Here is a 21,004-nt window from a genome sequence, read left to right as displayed (position 1 = left end):
TATGCAAATTCGTATAAAGGTGATAAAGGAGAGCTACTTGTCTTCAAGTATATATGTTTGCCACGGGTAGTAGCAGGGCGGCGGCGGCGGCTGCTACATAACCCTGAAATGATTCCCACACATAGTTTATATGTTCCTATGTGTAATATTTCATGCTCCCACCTCCCTCCCTTGATGTAACTGTACCTTCATTTCTAAGTGTAAAGCCATGATTTCAGTTTGTTTATACACACACACACACACACACACACGTATATATACAGAGAGAGAAAGAGGAAAAAAAGTGATCTATCAGCTTCTGCTATGCTTCCTAGAAGTCAGTCCTGCTCAGATCATGCAAAATTGCCCACGAGAAAAGTCTACCAGTGGATTCATTCCTTCAAGAGCATATCTTGATATTGTAATGGTTCAGTTGAAAGCTCAGATTTAAGTTGTCCTTTAAGATGTCAGTGTAACACTACTAGTGCCTTACAAGTTGGAATTTTTGCTGGAATGCAGACAATAGTTACCCTATAATATAATTATCAGCTCTCCTATATCTCAGTCAATTTACATAATTTAAAATATAACATCTTATTAAAAACATCTAGGTATACACAGATTAGGAAACGTTTACGACAAACAAATAAACAGACTAGAAATAAATTTGTAGATACTGGTATGTACAACTGTGTGATACAATAAATAATTTCTGTCATGCTCTATCTACACATATTGCTTAAAAGAAGAGTAGATCTGAGGGCAGTGGTGAGATGGAGTGCCTTATAGGGCTGTTTCTACATTAAAGTTGTGCAAATTAAAACAAGAGTAGAAGTACCACTGATCTGTGTTGGGGATGCATGGCTGGAAATAAAAGGACCCATATTACTGAGGTATTTACAGATACTGGCTAAAGAGCACTATATGGGCAAATGCAGAAAGGCCTTCTTTTCACATTTCACTTTCTTCCTATTTCTTGACAGCAAGCATGGCATCTACTTCTTCCTCTGGCTGTAAGGTATGCCACTGTGCAATGGGTCGTCTTGGGTTGGCCAACATGTCTGACCAATGTCGCAGCTCCGCGCCAGTGCTGTTGTAGCCCACAAAGACTTTGCCAATGGCATCATTCTTGCCAATCTTGTCATAGTCCAAAACAGTCACAACAACTTGCACTTTCTAAACAATAGGAAGAGAACAAAGCAAGGTTGAAAAATGCAAATCCGTACATTTTGCTGCTGAGATTGTCAGAACTAGCACAATCCATGAAGTAAGTGGGCAACAATATATGGGAAACTCAGATCTGTTTTACCTTGATTTTCCTGCAGCCTCCTAGGAACTATATTCTATAAATCCCACTCCAAAAATCTTATCATTGGCAGTTTTTCAGTGTATACAACTGAGCCTCTTCAAAAATCTTATCATTGGCAGTTTCTCAGTGTATACAACTGAGCCTCTTCTTCTATTCTAATTTTTCTCTAAACTGGATATTGAAAAAGTTGCAATAATCTTGCCTGGGATGGTGCCAATGCTTCAGTAATGAGATTGCACTGCCAAATCACTCTTCTAAAATATTTATGTACCAGCAATGTAAGTCTTATGGTTAGGCACAGAGACACATATTTTTAAATCAAAACTTTGTGTTTAATTCAACAGATACAATATGAATGGATGAATCTCCCTGCCGTCTGTTGTAACAATGCTTCAGCCTCAGTGGCTTGGTGAAATTTTGCTGAAGCAGACAATGACCCTTATCACTACATTTATATATCAAACTGGAAAGTTAAGCTGTGATCCTGTAAATCAGGATGGACAGCCCTGCTTTTCTGCCAAGAGCTGCCTTCGCTTGGGAATAATTTATAGAAGCCCATATGCTAAAAGTGACTGGGATTTAAGGAAGCAATAGAAGGGCCACAGTGAAAGATGGATGACCACTTTCTTTCCTTCTAACCGTTTTGATGTTTCCTTTTTTGTCTTCTGGTTTTATCTCATATTTCTTTTTTTCTTTATTGTCAGAAGTCAAAACTGTTTACTTCCAGAGGGCGTTTGAAATGAAATAAAAGCACAGAACTAAGCTGACTATTCTGGAATTGCCAACACCTATTATTTACTTATGTATCTTATTATAAGTATGGTTTTAGTTATGCAGTTTAGCAGAACTTTATAACTATTACTGTGCTTCCTTTAAATAATTTTGATTTGATAAAATAATCAAATTTCATCTGAAAGAATGGAAAACAACAAAACCGATTTTCTCCTGAACTATTGGAATAAAATCACCATTGAATTTTCTATTTAGTATCCATTGCTGCTGAATAAATATTCATTATCTGCTGCCTATTTGAAGAATTGATATTCCTAAGTGTTGTATTGTTCATTTTTTACTTTTTGTAGCAATCACCCTTGTTTCATCCCATGCAGGACTATTACATAGGTATTAATGAAGGTACCTGTGAAGAGGAGAAGAATTTCAAGGCGGAGAAGGAATTGCAAGTTTGATATTACCTGGATTTGCTCAAATGGTACTTCAAAGCTGAAGGATTCATTGTAATAAGGATTCAGAGTGTTCTTCTTAATTGTTGTCTTCTTCTTCTTCAACCGTTTCCCATTCTGCATCAGATGAATTTTCACATAGGGATCTAAACAACAGCAGAAACAAGTTTTTCAGAAATTTAAAGCTCTCTCTATATAGGGCCAGGCTAGCTTTGTTACACCATTACATCAGCCCTTCCCACCTGGTCAGGCAGGGAAGGTATATTGAGGACCCTATCAGTTAAAGATCTTAGACCAGAAAGAGAGCCTTATCTGCCGTTGCTCCTGCCCCACGGAATATTCTCCCCCTAGAGGTCCTGGTCTTCCAGAAAGGGGTGAAAACATGGCTCTGCAGCTTTCCATGGGGAGCCCAGGGCACAGGACTGTTAGCACCCTGAAATCCTTCCCTTCATGCTTTAATTAATTTTTATTAATTATTCTTGCTCTTTTTAGAATTTTTAACTTTTATATACTAGTTTTATGTTTTGAAATTTTATTGTATACTTCTTCTGTGAGGAAGATGAGTGGTTCCAAAATGTGATAAATAAAAATAAATAAAATGTTGGCTAATGCAGTGAATCTTTTAATGAGAATGAGATAGTGACAAAATAAACAGGAGAATAATGGAGTGACTTTTTTAAAAGATGCAAGTCTTATGCTAATATCAAAACCTGTATAATGATTGCCTAGCAACTATTCAAATAGGGCAATTATGTCAAGTGATAATATACTGCACTGAATATTGCAAATTATGAGTGAAGACTTTTTCCTTAAAGTGTACACTAAAGTATTCCCTCTTAATGTGTTTTCCTCCAATGTAAAGTTCCAGAAAAGACTTAATTCCGAAGGACAAAAAGATATAGGTCATTTTGTTACTCTTATTGGACATGAATTCAAAGAAAATTGACAGCAGTGGCTGAGGCAAACGAACATTACTTTGGCTCTTCTCATTGTTATTGAAGATTACTTCACATTTTAGATGTGTTCATTAACAAAGAATTGTTATACTAGCCCTAATTGCTTGTATGTGTGTTCGTGTGTGTGATGTGTGCATAACAATCACTAGGATTAGACAGGTTTGTAGAGAAACATGGCACTCAAATTTGATTCTAAATCAACTACAGGTAGAATTTCCATACTGTAAATAGTGGTGATATTCCAGCTCTCTAATAAAAAATACAACTCCTAGAGCCGTGATGGTGAACCTGTGGCACATGTGCCTGAAGTGACACACAGAGCCATGTCTCCTAGCATGTGCTGCGTCACCCATTCCTCTTCCGGGTTTCTGGTGCGCATGCGGGCATGTGCCAATCAGCTAGCCTTTCTATGCGGCAGAAGAGCTGGTCTTCCATTTTCCTGCATGAACATGTGCGCCGTCTAGCTGATCATTGCATGCGCATGTGCACCAGAAACCAGGAAGTGTAGCTGGCTGAAACCGGAAGTTCAGTAACTGAAACCGGAAGTTCATTTTCGGGCACGCACATGCACCCTGGGCAGCTCCTCTTCCGGACTGTGGCCCAGACCTGTGTGCGCTCCCTTTTTGGCACTCAGTGCTGAAAAGGTTCACCATCACTGTCCTAGAGGAATAGCCATTTGTATCCTACCTTAAGATAAATGTTCTTAGAGATACCTGTCTAGATACTATTGGGAAATAAGAATCCTGGACTAAAATAAATCCTCTGTTTATTAGGTCAAACAAAAGAAGTTGCCTAACATTATAGCAGCCAAGATTTAACAGAGTGCAGGAAAAGTTCTAGGAAAGAATATATTTGCACAGGCTTTCTCTGTGGATCAGGTCTGGTACTTTAACATAGCTAGTTCTTGCTGTTTAATGGTCTCTGGGTCTTCAGTGCACTATTCCTCCTTTGGTCTTGATGATCCTATTGTTTACAAAAAGTTTAAAGTTTAACGTTAGCATAGGCTTATCCCATTTCATGCTATCATGTGCATTGTTCTCTTTCTGATAATCCAGTTTTGATCTGAACAATGAAGTGAAAGAGACTTCCTGTGGAAACACACTTTTAAATGTAAACCACAGTTTAATACATGGCTATTTAGCTCCTTTGGCTTAGTATGGTCTATGGCTGACATAAAAGACAGGGAAAGAAATAGCTATATTTAGGCAGACAAGTTTTAAGAACTTATCTGTTCTTTATCTTAATGGAGTTTGGGATAGGAAATCTGCGGTACCAAAAACTACATGACCACTACAAGTTGCAAATGGAAGTTGAAGAACATCATACTGTATGGTTGTAAATGCAGGCAGATTGCTGAGCAGTCAAATTTGATCATATTATGCAGAGGGGCTGCAACAACAATAACTTCAAGGACAAGGCATTTTGTTCAGCAATGTCAATGTAACTTCAAATGCTCACTGAATAGTTATTAAGTGAGGTCTAATTGTACTTCCAAGTTTTTTGTTTTTTTTAAAAAATCAACCCAATTTTTCTGTACAACTACTAATAGCTGCCTAAATTTCAATTAACTAATAATAAATTACTAGTATTTGCATTAACCAATGGCAGTCAATGGTTTTCTAGGATATAAGCAATATTTCATTATTCTTGTCCTATTTTCTAATCCAGAAATCAAACATTTTTATGAAGGCATTATAATAATTGCTTAAACAGAAATTGTAAATGGTATCCACCTTTTATGAAGGTTAAGTAAATAAAAAATGGAGACCAATTGATTAATGCATTCATATTCAAAGAGGAGGATAAAAATAGTTTAAATCTACATAACAACATGGCATGTCAATTGTCAATTGGATGGGTAGGAGAAAAATTTAAAATAATTATAATAATTGATTTTGCAATGTCTGTGGCCAGGAAATCTGTACACTTGTTCTGTCTGTTGTTTAGCAATACTGCAAACCTTGCCCTCTTTTCCTATTTTTTCCTCTCTATTGCACTGACTTTGGATGAAACAGCTTTTGAAACAGACTCCTGTTCAAGCACCGGGCAATCCCTGAACAGTTACAGACGTAAGCCATCCAGATAATAAGGAAAATAAATCTAAAACACGGAGTCTGAACTCACTGAAATCTCTCGAGTGCAGCCATTGGCTGTTAGTGTTAGTAGACCCTTTTAAAGGTTGGTATTTCTGATCCTCCTGATGAGACACTCCCTGCTATACTGTAATGAGAAGCACTTGGCTTTTCATTATAGCCCTATCTTTAGGAGAAGAAGAGCTGAGTGAAAAATATTGCTCCTTCACTTGCTCTAATTAACATTCAACACATGGAAGGCTGGCAGAAGCTGAAAAATTCTCAATTAATATTGTGCATTACTGATTTTACAAGACTATCTCAAGGGAGGACTAATAGAGAAGCTTTTAAAAGCAGTTCAACTGACATGCTTTGTTTTACTGTCATTTAATGGCAAACGATGTCAGTTCATTACTTAAGGCAAACAAAGGACTTGTGTCTCAATTGAAATGAAAGCTGAGGTATATACAGTATATATAGTAATCTTGATCTCAGAACCGCCACTGCTCATTTACAAAACATGTCTCCAATATCCATAGCAAGTGGCTTTGTGGACAAGAAAGATTTAATTTAGCAAATAATGAACAAACTTCTTGATGTGACAGGCAAGTGAAAAATAGAGTATTCTGTAGGCAGTAGCACGGTTACATGAATTATGCATCAGAAGCATCAAATGTACATGGATAAGGTAGAGTCTATGGATGCATCAGGAGAGAATTAAGTATTCCTTCAAACAAAAGCTTGAGTGACAGAGCTTTTAATGTGAAAACTAAACTGTAGGTACTATATGTTTTTACATTCTCTTCTTCAAAAAGAGAAAAACCTATTTTCGTGAATAGTTACATCGGCAGAATACTAAAAATGACAGTGAAAGTGAATGACAAGGCTAGGACACAATGATTATACGTTGAATACGAAGATACTAATCTTTAATAAAGGTGTGCAAGTCCTGTGGGCTGATATACATAGTTCAAATAATGTACTGAAGTACATTAGCTCTTATTTGTTTGTATTTTGAGGGGAAGAAGTAGAGAGAGGGGTTGATACTCATGAATCTCCCATCTTATTACAAAAAGAGTTGCTCTGCAGATTAGTACTTTTGCAATATAGTGAACAAACACTGAAAAAGTAGTTTAATAAGAAACACTACCTTATAATTTTCTTGCTGCTTTGCCTGGTTGTGAAAAATTCTTAGGTCTGAGGGCTCAACTATGGCATAATTTTGCATTTAGCTAAATACAAAATAAGCGTTGCAGATTGCCAGAACAGGCTTCCAAATTCAGAAGGTATTCCTAGTATAAGGGCTTAATCTTTGTTATTCCACTGAAGTCCCCACCCGATTCTGAACCCACATTGTAATCTCTTTCACTCTCTTTCTTTTGCTATGCAGACTAGAAATCTATATGCATATAAACACTGAAGGCATCTGATCTGGGCCTGAAAATTAGGGTGTTGGGGGAAGGTGTGTATGTTGATCATTACAACAGAATTGTACACAAAAGCATATTTCTGATGGTACTTGGCTTATCCAATTTAGACTAAACTACCATTCCTAAGAAATGTCTTCATACTTGAACTGAACATCTGTAGAGAAGAGTAGGCTAACCTGGGGAGGTGGTGGTGGTGATGGAATAAAATGCACCATCAGTTGAGAGCCCTTGCATTGCCATAAGAAATCCAATTCCAATCCCCCTTTGAATTCCAGTGACCCTTATCTAACAACAATTTAGTGCTGACCATTAGTTGACCAGATTCTTGTGTACAAACTTCAATAAATTTTTTATAATGCAACCAGGGGTGAAATCCAGCAGGTTCTGACAGGTTTTGTAGAACCGGTAGCGGAAATTTTGAGTAGTTCGGAGAACCGGTAGCAGAAATTTTAAGTAGTTTGGAGAACTGGCAAATACCACCTCTGGCTGGTTCCAGAGTGAGGTGGGAATGGAGATTTTGCAATATCCTTCCCCTGCCAGTCCCACCAAGCCATGCTCACCAAGCCACACCACGCCCACCAGCCACGCCCACAGAACCGGTAGTAAAAAATTTTTGATTTCACCACTGAGTACAACCAACATGAATGATCCTGATTCTTTATGCCTGATAGTATTCTTCTTTTATGCAAGAATCCGCTTCTTAATCATACCAGTCATAAGACATTAAGAACCAATCCCATTCCCCGATCTTATCAGATATTCTTTTCAAGTAAGAAAAATGATGGAATAAGTAATGCAAAACATGGGAGAATTACAAATGAAAGGCATCATATATTTCATTTAAAATTTCACGAGTGAGAAACTCTGACTCTGCAATAAGTCTTTCTTTGAGTTAAATTGCAGCAATTTATAGGGAAACAAAGGGAAATAGAGATTCATAAATACAGAATTTTATGTTTCTATCATGAGATCACAAAGGAACACTGAAGCTTGAAGAAAAAACATGTATCTCTAAACATTCTTAATTGGATTCAGAGAAGAAAAAGCAGATGCTCTGTTTCGAAATAGATCTGATTGTTTCCCTTCTAATGGCTATGCATGGCTGGGGGAAGATTGGGCAGCTGATAAATGACCAGTCTATAAACCGGGCACAGCCTGGTTACATCTTGCATTAGTAAATGTTTACATCTTGCATTAGTAAATGTTCAGTTACACTTTGATAACAACAGCTTTGGGAATGAAATTGTCTGTCATACTTTTCCATCCTGCAAGTCAAACTTTGAAGAGAAATGTGGTTGGCATCATGTGTCCTTATAGACCAGTAGGGTGACATATTTATAGCCTTCAGCTGTATCAGAAGGTTCAAATGCCCCCATAAGGAATTAAAAGACAAACATACTTCAAGGCCAGCAGCTAACCTCTCTCTTGTGAGAACATTACTCAGGATGTGACTTTCAAAGTAGGGATAATTTGTCTTAAGAATTTTCTTTCTCTGTGTTTGTGCGTGAAAAGAGATAATGAAGACATCAGGAATAACCTTTAATGAGATTAGAAAAATCACATATATGACTGGCCTAAATTTCTTCAGGAAAGGAACAATGGGAGGCACCGTTTCCAAGGAATGGTGCAACAACTGGGGTTACATCAATGTTGTACTTCACAGCACTCTATCTTTAGGTTTCTATGGCAACAATGGTCAGAAGCAGATACTAGAGATGAAATCCAGGCCTTATTGCCAGCAGGAGCAGGAGGGCCCACAAATACTACAAAACTGGTTAAGGAAAGAAACGTACATCTCTAGCCAGCAAAGAGAAGCCATAACTGAATGTTGAACCTCCCAAATTCAGAGCAATGCATTTTCTGTTTATTATTTATTTCTGAGACCCTCTACCCATTATCCTTAGAACTTATTGCCTTTACTTTTATTTTTCTTTTGTTTCTGTCAGAGGCATGTGGCACATATTCCTTTCATAATCTTGAGTAAATTGTTTATTTCTACTTAGCATGCCACCTACAGCACTTTGAATTGCACTAAGAATAATTTCAGATATTAAATGATGTTTTGGGAAAATTGGAGGAGAGAAAGTTCTCCAGACATTTATAAATGATTGAAATAAAAACCCTGGAGGAGAGTAACCAGTATTATTTCTATTCATGTCTCCTTTATAATATGGTAGGGAAAAAGTAAATATTGATGATGTTTGTGTGTCTGAGGCGCAGAAACTCCAGTCTACATAAATATATATTGTTTATAATCTCTTGTATCTTTCACTCATCTTATGCATTTACAATGGCATTACAGCCAAGATCTTATTAAACACCCATTTAAAATTCTGTATTGGAGCAAAATTTGCCTGCCTAACATAAATACAAAGCTCTGGAGCAAAACCAACATTCTTCTGCACATCTGGGACTGTATCTAGAAGGATAAACACTCCTGAAATTGGAACAATGGATAGGAAGCCAGTGCTCTTAAACTGGCAATAAGCTATTATTCATTGGGGACATTTTAGTCTGGGACTCTTATTTGCAGATGGCCAAAATAAAATGGTTCATCCCAGGGGTGAAATGCTACCGGTTTGCTCCGGTTCGGGTGAACCGGTAGTTAGCTACCAGTTCGATTGAACCAGCAGTTTAAAAAGCTACCGGTTCAGGCAGACTGGTATTTTGGACGATCAGCTGTGCCGCGCAGTTTAGCTTTGCTAGAAAGCAGGATTTCCTGCTTTCTAGCAAAGCTAAATCACGCGGCACAGCTGATCCCATCACTGCTGTTCTACTCACCTTCCCAAGCCTCCTTTCACTGCGTACTGCGCATGTACACGCATGTGCGGCCAGCAAACCGGTAGCAAACTGGTTCGGATTTCACCACTGGTTCATCCTGGCTTAAGTGATGAACCACTGAAACTAGGTTCATCCTAGTTTGAATGGTTACATTTTCAGTATCTCATCAGTTAGATGAGGTTCTGAAAAATAGAAAGGTTCAATACAAAAGGGTAAATTAATTTAAAAGGGAAGGATTCAAGAATCAGTCCTGTCTGACTCCTCTTATCTATCATAAAATAAAGTATGGATGGACAGATGTGGGATTCAGGCAAAATTTGCTAGCTCGCTGTAACCTACAACTCAGTATCTCAAATAGTCTTTTTGGGATAAAACCCAGAAGGAGCTGAAACTTTTGTATTTAAATCAAAAGCCAATACTACCAAGTTGGCATGATGGGGGAAAGAGTGCAAATAAATTACTTGGAGAAATGTGCTTATAATAATACTCTACGCTATAAAACAATAAAAGTTTTGTTTTCTCATCAACCAGGGACCAGTTTCCTATGCTCAAAATTGTTTGTGAGGGTTGCATTGTAAGTATACACTGAAAGGAAGAAGGCGCGAATAACACCTGTCTACAAATTTTGGGAAATTATTGACTTCCGAGATAACAGTGTAAATTTTACATACTTTGATTAGATGAATTAGAAAACAGGTATAAATGTGCTGATTGGCTAAAGTTTTCAAGATATTTCACAATAAAGATTTATACACAGGCTAGTATTTTTCATGATGCCTCATAACTGCTCGTCAAAGTACGGTAGAACAATGAAAATGGTACCACATGGAAGTGTATAAATTTATTTTCACTTTGAAAACAGCAAGGCAGATGACTATGAAAAACATGGAAAATTTGCTTAGATCCTATATAGCACTTGGTGCAAACATGTTACTGAAAATTCACTTCTTACACTTGCATTGATATTGTTTCCTGATTGCTTATTTGTACCCTATGACTATCATTAAGTGTTTTACCTTACAATTCTTGACAAATGTATCTTTTTATATACACTGAGAGCATATGCACCAAAGACAAATTCCTTGTGTGTCCAATCACACTTGGCCAATAAAAATTCTATTCTATTCTATTCTATTCTATTCTATTCTATTCTATTCTATTCTATTCTATTCTATTCTATTCTATTCTATTCTATTCTATTCTATTCTATTCTATTCTATGACTATTTCCCTTTGAACTGTCGGGCAGTGAGTGATGAACATGGGGAGAGATTCCACCAGGATATTACAGGCATGGAGAAAAGATACCAAGGGAAATGGAGTCTGTCCATACTTGCCGATTACTGCTGGAATCTCCCCAGGGATGATCCTACTGCAGTTCACAAGAGAAAAGCCAAAAAACACAGTTTAGATACTGAATAAAGATGGAACCTTGTTGTTTAATCTGATGTTAGAGCTGGTCAGTTTTTCATGCAAAAAGCATGAAAATGTTACATGAAAGATAAATTTATAATGATTGGTGTGGCACCATTCTCACTGCTATATCACATTTTGCAGAAAAGATATGGAAGATAATCGCACACCCACCTCATAATTTTGAATTATTTTGATGCAATTTTGACTTGAAGCTGTATTTTAGAAACTGGGGTCAATTAATACTTAGGACTTAATTTTCCTTTATTAGTGACCCAATTCTGGTAAAATTAAGCTACTTTCATTTCTGAGGCTTTCTCCTTGTAGACCAGTGTAATTTTGATTTCCAAATTCTAGCATATACACAATCGTGGACGTGGATTTCTATGCTTGAGATGCATGAAACTGGGTAAATCCTGAGGATTTAGAGGAAAGGTGATATGAAATCTAATGGACGAATAAGAAAGACCTTAGCTATTACATTTAAGAAAGTCTTATATATTGGGTGGGAGATATATTGAAGGCAATTGCAAAGAGAGAAGGTTGAAACAATCACATTAATGAAGAAACAAATTAAAAACTATGGTGATATGTGGAACTCTGGAATAAAATATCCAAAAGAAATGATAAAGACTTGATAAACTCTGATTGTTTTTGTAGGACATACTAAATTGAAAAATGCAGTTAATGATGCTGCACGGTATAATTTCCCCCCGCTGTTGCACAGGGCCTTTTAACCCAGCTTTCCAGTTTTCCAAAAGTTATAACCCAGGTCAAATGTTAGGAACAAGTACAGTTTTCAGAAATCCAAGTAGTGACTGTTATACATTTCAATGACATAGCAAGCCACAAAGCTTGGTGAAAAATCCAAGAGAGTATGGGAACAAGTATAGTTGTTAACTGAAGTTTTTTTTTTTTAATTTATCATGTGAAGACAGGCAGGGTTTGGAACATTTTGTTTCAATTCAAACTATTCCTTGAACAGGATTGGAACTTGGAGGGAAATGTAACCATGAAGACATTGCTTGAGGTGCATCAAACTGCCTAGCCAGAATTCACTACTTTTGTTTTTTTACTAGCAATTGAATCATGCTCCCGGGGATGTCACAAGAATCTGTTCACATCCACAATTTCTCAATCAATTTTGAGAGCACAAGGAGAAATGTTCACATTGGAAACCTCTCTAAAAAATTGTAGTCTGACAGGAAAATGATTGTGTGAAGCAATGCACTCCATAGTCAAAGGGGAAAAGGGTTCAGTATAATGGATTCCTAACCTTAGCACCTCCAAAGTACAGTTTGGCTCTTAACTTAGATTCTTTAAGAGAAGTAGAATAGTCAATCATTATCAATTCTTGACAAAAAACGCAACCTAATGTGCTCATCACTGGTAAGATAAAGAAAGCAATGAGACTATTCTTTAGACATAAGGAACAATATAAATACATTCTATAAATACACACTGCTGTTTCTTGTTTTAGATAAAAGAAACCAAAGAACCATCATAAAGATTAATAAATATTTCACAGCATTAACTGGTGTGGATTAGACAGTATTTCACTTTATACACATACAAAAATGAAACAATTATTTCCATCGCAGAAAGGTGGATATGCGAACACACTGCAGTAAACCAAATAGGGAAATGAAATTTAAAGATAATTGAAGTGAAAATGGGTAATACAGCATAATAATTCTAGCAATGATGAATCACTGTTCTTAGTTTGTGTACTTGCATTGATTCATAGGGTTGGATGGGATTAGAGATCTTCTAGTCCACTCCTACCAATTCTTAATAGGTGGTACTTTTGGAATTTTATTTCCAACTGAGCTCATTGCCTATATTTTTCAACCTACAATTCATCTATCTTAGATTCAATGTGTGGCTTACATTTCTACCAAAGTTTTAGTTTGGAAGAATGTTTGATTGGAAAATGAGACTTATTAAAATGGATTATTAAATATTCCATGCATGTAATTTCAAAATAACACAAATCCCAAATGTAAGGAATAAACTGGGCTGTATCATCATTTTATATTTAAATAACAATTCTTGCATTGTTAAAGTTATTATTCTATCAACAATATTGTAAAAGGTTTAATAAATATGCAGGACTTTGATGTCTAAGAATGTGGGTGAATGTGAATGTGTTTTATAATGCAATTTATCAAGCTTCAAGTATAAAAACAATGACACAGGAAAGGCAAAGGCATTCAAAGAAACAAGGAAAAAAGAAAACAGAGGCCCCTAATTTCTCTCTGTAACTTTTCATGCAACAATAGCATATAACAAATTTGCCAAGTTTGTCTCAACTTTGAAACAAATAAGTTTTATTGCTTATTTTTAAACTAAGCAAAAACATATTTCAGGACTACTAGACTGAGTGACTGATTGTATTGTTTCATTTGTTTGATTTATTGACACCTATCTCCTAAATAACATCAACCAAATCTCCAATATATATATATATATTTCATTTTGAAAGCACATGGAAATCAAGCCTATTTTTTATATGATATTTGCCATCTTTGATAATGGTAAGAACTTGGCAAATGCTAAAACCATTAACATTTATTATCCTCATTCTCCAATTATCTATTAAGAATTTTGTACTGGTTTGCATATTAAGGTTTCATCATCATTGAAAAATATGTGATAGGACTTTGTCAAAGTTTGGCTAAAAATAATTAATGTAGTATATGGTACAAATCTCAAATAAGAGTTGAGAAAACAGGCTACATTAGTTGTCTGAATCAAATGAGAAATTAAAAAAGATGCTTTTCAGAACAAGCACTAAGATGTAATATTTTTTTGAAATTCCAAGAAAACCTGTGTATAGTACAAGCATTTAAACTGTAACTCTAGCTATGTTGAAAGGAGGATTATAAAAGTATGCCATGGTCTATAGGTTTTCAAACAGTCTGGGCTGGTATCAGGGGTGAAATCCAGCAGGTTCTGACAGGTTCTGTAGAACTGGTAGCGGAAATTTTGAGCAGTTGGGAGAACTGGCAGTGGAAATTTTGAGTAGTTTGGAGAACTGGCAAATACCACCTCTGGCTGGCCGCAAAGTGGGGTGGGAATGGAGATTTTGCAATATCCTCAGGAGTGGGGTGGAAATTGTGATTTTGCAGTATCCTTCCCCTGCCACGCCCACCAAGCCACACCATGCCCATAGAACCGGTAGTAAAAAAAATTGGATTTCACCACTCTCTGATTATAAAGTCATTGACCTTGTAGATTCTAGGGAAGTGGATAGGGTTCTCTGAAACATGATCTTGAGTCACATGCAGGATGGATGCTAATCTTTGCTGGCTCCTTTGGTTAACCAGGGAGAGGTGGTTGATTGGATTTGAGAACAGATGGATTCTTTTTTTGATAGAAGGAACATGCCTACTTGAAAGGAAGAAGCCGTGCACCCTGTTCTAGAGCAACTTTCTCTCTGTCAAGTTTTGTTGGATAAATTTCCAGTCTCCAATACCCCCTTTTTGGAGACGTTCTGGAGAAGATAGTAAGATGTTTTGTTGTAAGGGCTCATGGATGAAGTAATTGGGATACTTATAGCTCTCCCCCTTTTTTTCTTGCGATATATATTCATGCACTTTACAACATATATAAAAAATGCATTGGGATGGGAATTGTGTAACAAAAATGCAAACAATTATTAAATTGTTCAGATATACTGTTAAAGCTACTAAAGGCTCCTAACATAACATTAAGACCAGGCTATTTCTCCAGGTATTTGAGTCAGGATATTAGATGAGCTCTGTTGTTGATGATGCATGCTTTTCTATAATGAGGGTCATTGTTTTCCCCTCTGATGCCTGGGGTTACATATTGTGAGTTTTTTTATGTTACTTGTGGGAAATGGGCAGTTATATAAATTATATGAATAAATGAACAAATAGTTTTAGTTAGCAACCCATTTTCCTGGATGAAAAAAGAAACCTGTAGTGAATGTGGGAAAATTCCACATCAGAAATTTGAATGTGTCAAGAGAAAAATAACTTGATTTGTCAATCTAGGTATCAGGTTGATTAAACCGAAGCATGGGAAAAGCAAATGCTAAGACCAATTAATTTTTTTCCCCCTTGAAGGAATAAATTTTGCTTTTGTCTTTGGTGTGTTTGAATAAATCATTGCTGTGGCTGTCTAGAAGCCAGGTAAGAGAAAAAGCTTCCACTGGACTGAAACTGAGTTAGAGTTAGCACTCTGGAAATCAAATTAAGATCAGTGAAGCTAGTTACATTATAGCCTTACTGAGATCTGCACTGTGTGAAATTATTTTGGTGTGCTTGTGTGAGAGATCTTGAAGCTGAGTGAGACAACTTTATTTAGAAAACACCTGTTCATTGTCCTTTTGCTTTCCAATTTTGTGTGAGTTCTCTGCCTTTGCTGTTGTATGTAGTAAAGATTTAAATTTCTTATTGAATAAGTAGTGCTTCTCTCACCTGATCCAACTACAGAAAGATGGGAAGGAAAGTGTAATTTAATGGCAGAGAGGATTTCTGAGAAGCATAGGGGCTGGCGGGAGTACACAATTTCAGCTGTACCCAGAGTTTCAGGGAGGGGGAAGAACATTGTGGGATGAAGGTGTTGGATCAGAGGGAGTCAAGCCGGCTTATTCTAAGGGTACATGCATGCATGATTCAATTAATTTGGTGGACAATGCTAATAGCTCTGCACATTCACAAAGAGGCAGGACACATCACATTTCTATTATTCCACAAACATTTGTATCCCACAAATATACAGTGCAAAGTAAATTTTGCTCTTTATATTATATTAGCACATAATTAATCTCTCTCTGTCTCCCTCACATACTCTCTCCTTATATCATCTATTTATTGCATTTAGCATGTAAAGCATTGTACAAGACCTCTGGTACCTTAAATTAAAATCTTACATTTTCTTTGACTGAGTTATAGGATTGTCACCAAAGCTATAGAACAGACATGGTGTCCAGTAATGTGTTCCATCAGCTTACAGCCTAAAGACATTTCAAAATTTTCCAGTGATGCAGTGATACAAATGGATAGTGGATGTCACAATTTTGCCACCTGATACACATGATTTTCACCAAGAAGGCACTGAAATGTGATACATAGCATGAGAAACCTGAAGAAACAAAATAGTTTCAATCGAGATACTGCGGATACCGGATTCAATTTTGTAGAGAGATATCCATTTTGGTGAAAAAGTGGGTAAGAAGGCATATATTGTGGTTCACTGACTACAATGATTAAACTTGAAGAGTTCAGTAATACTTTTGTTTCCTATTCACTTGAATAAAGATTTTAATATACCTGAATCTAATTAGGTAACAAATCACTAATCCAAAAAATAAACTAATGTAACTGATTTGATGGAAATCATAAATATTGCTTCAGGATGGTATATAGAATGGAATAATGCAATAAATTGATTTTGCTTTTGAACCACTACTAACACAATGCCATGTACAGTAAGAGCCCTTTAAATACAATTCTGAAAAACAAAATGCTCTACTAACAGAAAATGGAAGAATAAAAATTCTTTTCATAAAGTAAAGCACTATAAGTAGTCATAAGCTTAACGGACATTTGTTTTGGTCATGCTGAACTAATGGTAACTATGCTCCGTACCCTGTTATGGCTTTGATTGGGATCTGTCCTTGTCTAGCAACCAGTGGGATTTGATTAATGACAGCAATGTGGACTATCAGAATTATTATCGTTAAGCAATGTAGTCAAGTGACATTGTGCTTTATGACCGTATTGTTAGCAACGGAAAATCTGGTACCATTTATTGCCATAACTTGAGGACCAGCTCTATTACATTAAATATGGTTAATACATTACAATAGATATTCTTACACATATTTTTTATAAACTTTCTTCTAGCATTTCAGTTTCCAAAACAAAAAGGATGTTGGTAGCTGGAGTCTTTAGTATAGTTGCTGGAGTCAATGTAATTTTTTCTGGTTTAATTTCGAATTAACTTTTAAGTAAATAGTTACATTTGAAAACTCTACTCATTTATCATTTGTGATTCTTTATCTTCTGAGAATGACTTTTCAGAAAGAAAGAAAACTCGGGCAACAGGATGTGGGCATGTTTATAATAAGGTTGGAAAGAGACAAGGGCTGTGCACAGATTCTGTTTATGACATTTGTAAGGTGCTGTGCTGACTCACCTCCCTGACTGGAAGGCGCTATTATCATTAAATTATATGCATGCCAATTTCCATGTGGAAAAAATAGTTCAGAGTTCATCAGGTTTGACAAATAATGAAATCTCTATTGTTTCAATGTAATATGTGAATCAGCATTTGCATGTTTTATGCAAGTAAACAGGAGTTCTAGCATGTTATTGTTTTGCAGGGGGGGGCAATAATGTCACTTTGACATGATTACTGAATCATTGATCTTAAAGAATTGCTTCCCCCCAAAATAATATATGATAAAGTTAAAATGAAATGAAACATATCCATGGGAAAACTTTTATTCTATTCTTTTCCAATCCTTTGTTAATAGAAAAATACATGCCTTTTGTTATTGCTGGTATGTTCTTCCTCTCCCTTTTCCTTTCATGACATTTGCTTTCTGTTCATATCTTGAAAGAGCATTTTGGAACTGATACAAAACCCTTTTCTGCTACCATATTAGGAGAGAATATGTGGAAAACAATCCAATAGTGGAGCGGATATAATAAAGAGGGAATGTGTTTGCCAGAAAAAATAAATAACATACTGAAGGAATGAATATTTAAAAACCTTGAAACACATGTGTTTCAAATTCCGCTTAACTATTTTAAATTAGAGACCAAAGGAGCAAAGATATTGTGAAAGAATTTAATAATTCTTAATAATTTGAAAATCTATTTAATGCACTATAAGCCATATACTGAAAATAGTTCACATGGACTTCCTTTAAATAAAAATGACAAACTTTGAGATTAAAAAGAAGCACTTCTGGAATATGCACTCCTGAACTATGCTGGCCTAAAATCCCAGGCCAACATGGCCTGTAGAGTCCTTCCATGCAGCCTGCACGTTCTTGTACTTCTGTTGAATAGGCAAAACTCATAGTAGACATTGTAGGATGCGGTTTGTGTTTGTCAACGGTAGCCAAAAATCTGCAGGAGCCTGCTAGCACTTTTATTAAATGCATAAGCTTTTGCAAGCTGCTGCTCATTTTATCAGTTGCAACAGAGCGAGTAAATGGCTGTAGGTTTTAAATTGGGACAATGGTGGGATGGAAGAAGAAGACAACAGGCTAGATATGCAGATGCAGATTACACATGAGACAGATTGCATGTATGTTAGCAATTGTTATGGGTTATGAATCCATTGTGCTTGTCAAGACTTCCAGAAGTAGCCCAAACCTTTGATGTAGTGACTTCAGCAATCCTTCACTCAGTCATATTGGCAACATTTCTTTTGTGCCCATTAAGTCTTTTGCACAATGTTTGGATTGTTTGTCCTATACAGAACCCATAGGAGCTTAATTATGAGATCAGGACTCAAAACAAAGTCAAAATAATATCAAAGCAGCCAGGACACTCCATTAAAATCTCAAAGCAGCCATCTTGAAATATAAAACCTGTAACCTGCTTTTGCATAACTACTCTGTCTTCTCTTCCTCCACATATCATTCCAATTTAAGCCCTACAAAGGTAACACTTGCTTAGCTACCATAATTGGGACCAGCAACTCAGTCACTAAGTGACATGGTCATCAAGTGTGATATCATATGACCACAATAGACTTAAGATGTCACTTCCACCATGGCCATTAAGCAAATCACCAAAGTTGTTAAGTGAGGTATCACGTGACCCTGACTTATGATTTTACTGCTGACTTCTCTTGTCAGAAGCTGGCTATGAAGCATGCAAATAGTGACCGTGTGAACACAGGACAATGTGACTGTCACAAAGTTGGTTGCAAAATGTCTGAATCTTGATCATGTGACTGAGTACAACGACTGGTCATAAACTCACTTTTTCAGTACCACTGCAACTTTAAACAGTTGCTCAACAAGGCAGTCATTAAATGGGGATCTCCTATATTGATTTAGCTATTCCATTGCAACTGATCAACTGAGTCAACCAATAGCCATCATGGTTGGGTGGATGGTAAGGGAAGTATGAAATACCGGAAAGCACCTCTCCTTGTGCTAAGGAGTTTACAGCATTACCTGTTACTCTGGCTATACAGAAAAGAGGTACACAGCAGCAGCTTCTATACCATCAGTGAAATTCTAAGAAAGGAATTCTAAGAAATTCTAAGTATCCCCTGACTTTAAGCAGGTGAAAACTTTTGTTTTCATTAACATTAGTTCTGAAAGTTGAATTACAACTTTCTAGTATTATAGTTTTATTTATATTATTTGCTGTAGCTCATGATATGAATGAGAATGCATACATTGCCATAAGTCTATTTTTTCAATGCACCAAGAACCTAAAATATCCTTATACTACTAAAAAGTCTATAAGAACCTAAGTTTAGGAGCTGTGATTTTTTTGCTGTCAAAAAAACCCAAGAAGAGAGGAGAATTTTAAAGAAAAAGAACTGAAGTGATATATTACTAAGCAATATAAATTCCTCTGTCTTTTAGAGTAATGGTATTTGCAATAAAAAGCTTTAGCTGAGAGTTAGAAATGGAAACGTATTGTACACTTTCCTGACCAACCATTTTGCTTTATGTAGGTGAGGAATAATCTGTCCCCTCTCCTGAACATTTGTATGACCACCCTAAACAGGATTTCAGAACCAATGGTGATTCCTTTAGCTCTTTTCCATATCAAATATCCATTTAAAATACCTAGAGGTTTGTCTAATTTAGGATAATCATAAATATATATTTTGAAAAATGCAATTTAGATAAGTCCTTGTTTAGTGACTACCTTATACAGTGATCTTCACAGTTAAGAGAGTGATAAAAAATTAACTTTATGACCAATCCTTGTATTTATGACCTTTGCAGGTCTGTAAAGCAAATGAAATTTGAACAAGATCATAAGCACTGCTGTATCTTCACTTAGTGATCACTTCATTTAACAACTGAGTTGCTGATTTTAATTGTGGTCACTGAACAAAGACTACCTGTATCAGATGAATTTGAGTAAAATGGTAACGTTCAACTTTTTTCTTTTAATGACCCTCTAATCCCTTGCATCCGGGTGGAGTAGAGGCGACTGAACAGACCTGGAGCATTTACTAGCCAGATGCCCTTCCTGATACCTATTTGGAGTTCGCAGCAGACAATTACACATTGCGCCCAAGGAGAGAAATATCTGCAACTAGGATCGAAGTCACTGATTGTGAGGCAAGAGCTCCACTTTTAGGCTACCATGCTGCTCTTGGTAATGTGCAACTAAAAGGCAAAGTAAAAGAGAAATTTTTGAGTATGGTACACAGCAGACATGCATCATGGCATGGATCTTTCCTTTAATTTCATTATTTAACTGCCTTTGGTGGGGTGTTCATTGTACAGTATAAAATCTACTTATTTATTTATCCATCCAGCCATCTTTATTTTATTCATAAAGTCAACTGTCCCAGTTACTAGATATCTTATGGAAAATTGTTGAATAATCTTTTCCTATTTACAATTAGTCATTCTAAGAAGAACAGCTATCTGATTTCTAAATACCCACCATTATATGCCATTTATGAAAGTGCTTCTCAACTTAGTGCAAATTGGGCCTGTAGTAATGATTTTTGTCCATTGAAGCTGATAATTTGGATTCTAATCACTGGAATGGAAGAGAGCTAACACACAGGGACTTTCTTAACAAAGGTATATTTTACAGCTGCTCACAGAAGGAACTCCAACATTGGAGCAATGACTCTTTTCCTGTCCACTTGACTCCACTTCCAGTTCAATGTTATTTGGAATGGTTATG

General features: G+C 36.3%; 1 protein-coding gene across 2 annotated transcripts in view; it reads right to left on the bottom strand.

Moving 5' to 3' along the window:
• Positions 1-211: 211 nt before the first annotated feature.
• The window catches only part of SYT1 (synaptotagmin 1), a 261,651-nt gene continuing 240,858 nt past the window's right edge, over positions 212-21,004 (bottom strand). For both annotated transcript variants that reach the window (XM_070946722.1, XM_070946723.1), the window contains exons 9-10: positions 2,482-2,615; positions 212-1,155 (exon numbers count right to left, since the gene is read on the bottom strand). In XM_070946722.1, coding sequence (XP_070802823.1) covers positions 949-1,155; positions 2,482-2,615 — 341 coding nt within the window. In that variant the 3' untranslated portion in view covers positions 212-948. The remainder of the gene's footprint in view (positions 1,156-2,481; positions 2,616-21,004) is intronic.

Source organism: Pituophis catenifer, unplaced genomic scaffold (genome assembly GCF_029215685.1).
Source record: "Pituophis catenifer annectens isolate HBS135680 unplaced genomic scaffold, rPitCat1.0.hap2 SCAF_7, whole genome shotgun sequence".
NCBI classification, from domain to species: Eukaryota; Metazoa; Chordata; class Lepidosauria; order Squamata; family Colubridae; genus Pituophis; species Pituophis catenifer.
This window is presented reverse-complemented; position numbering and strand designations above follow the sequence as displayed.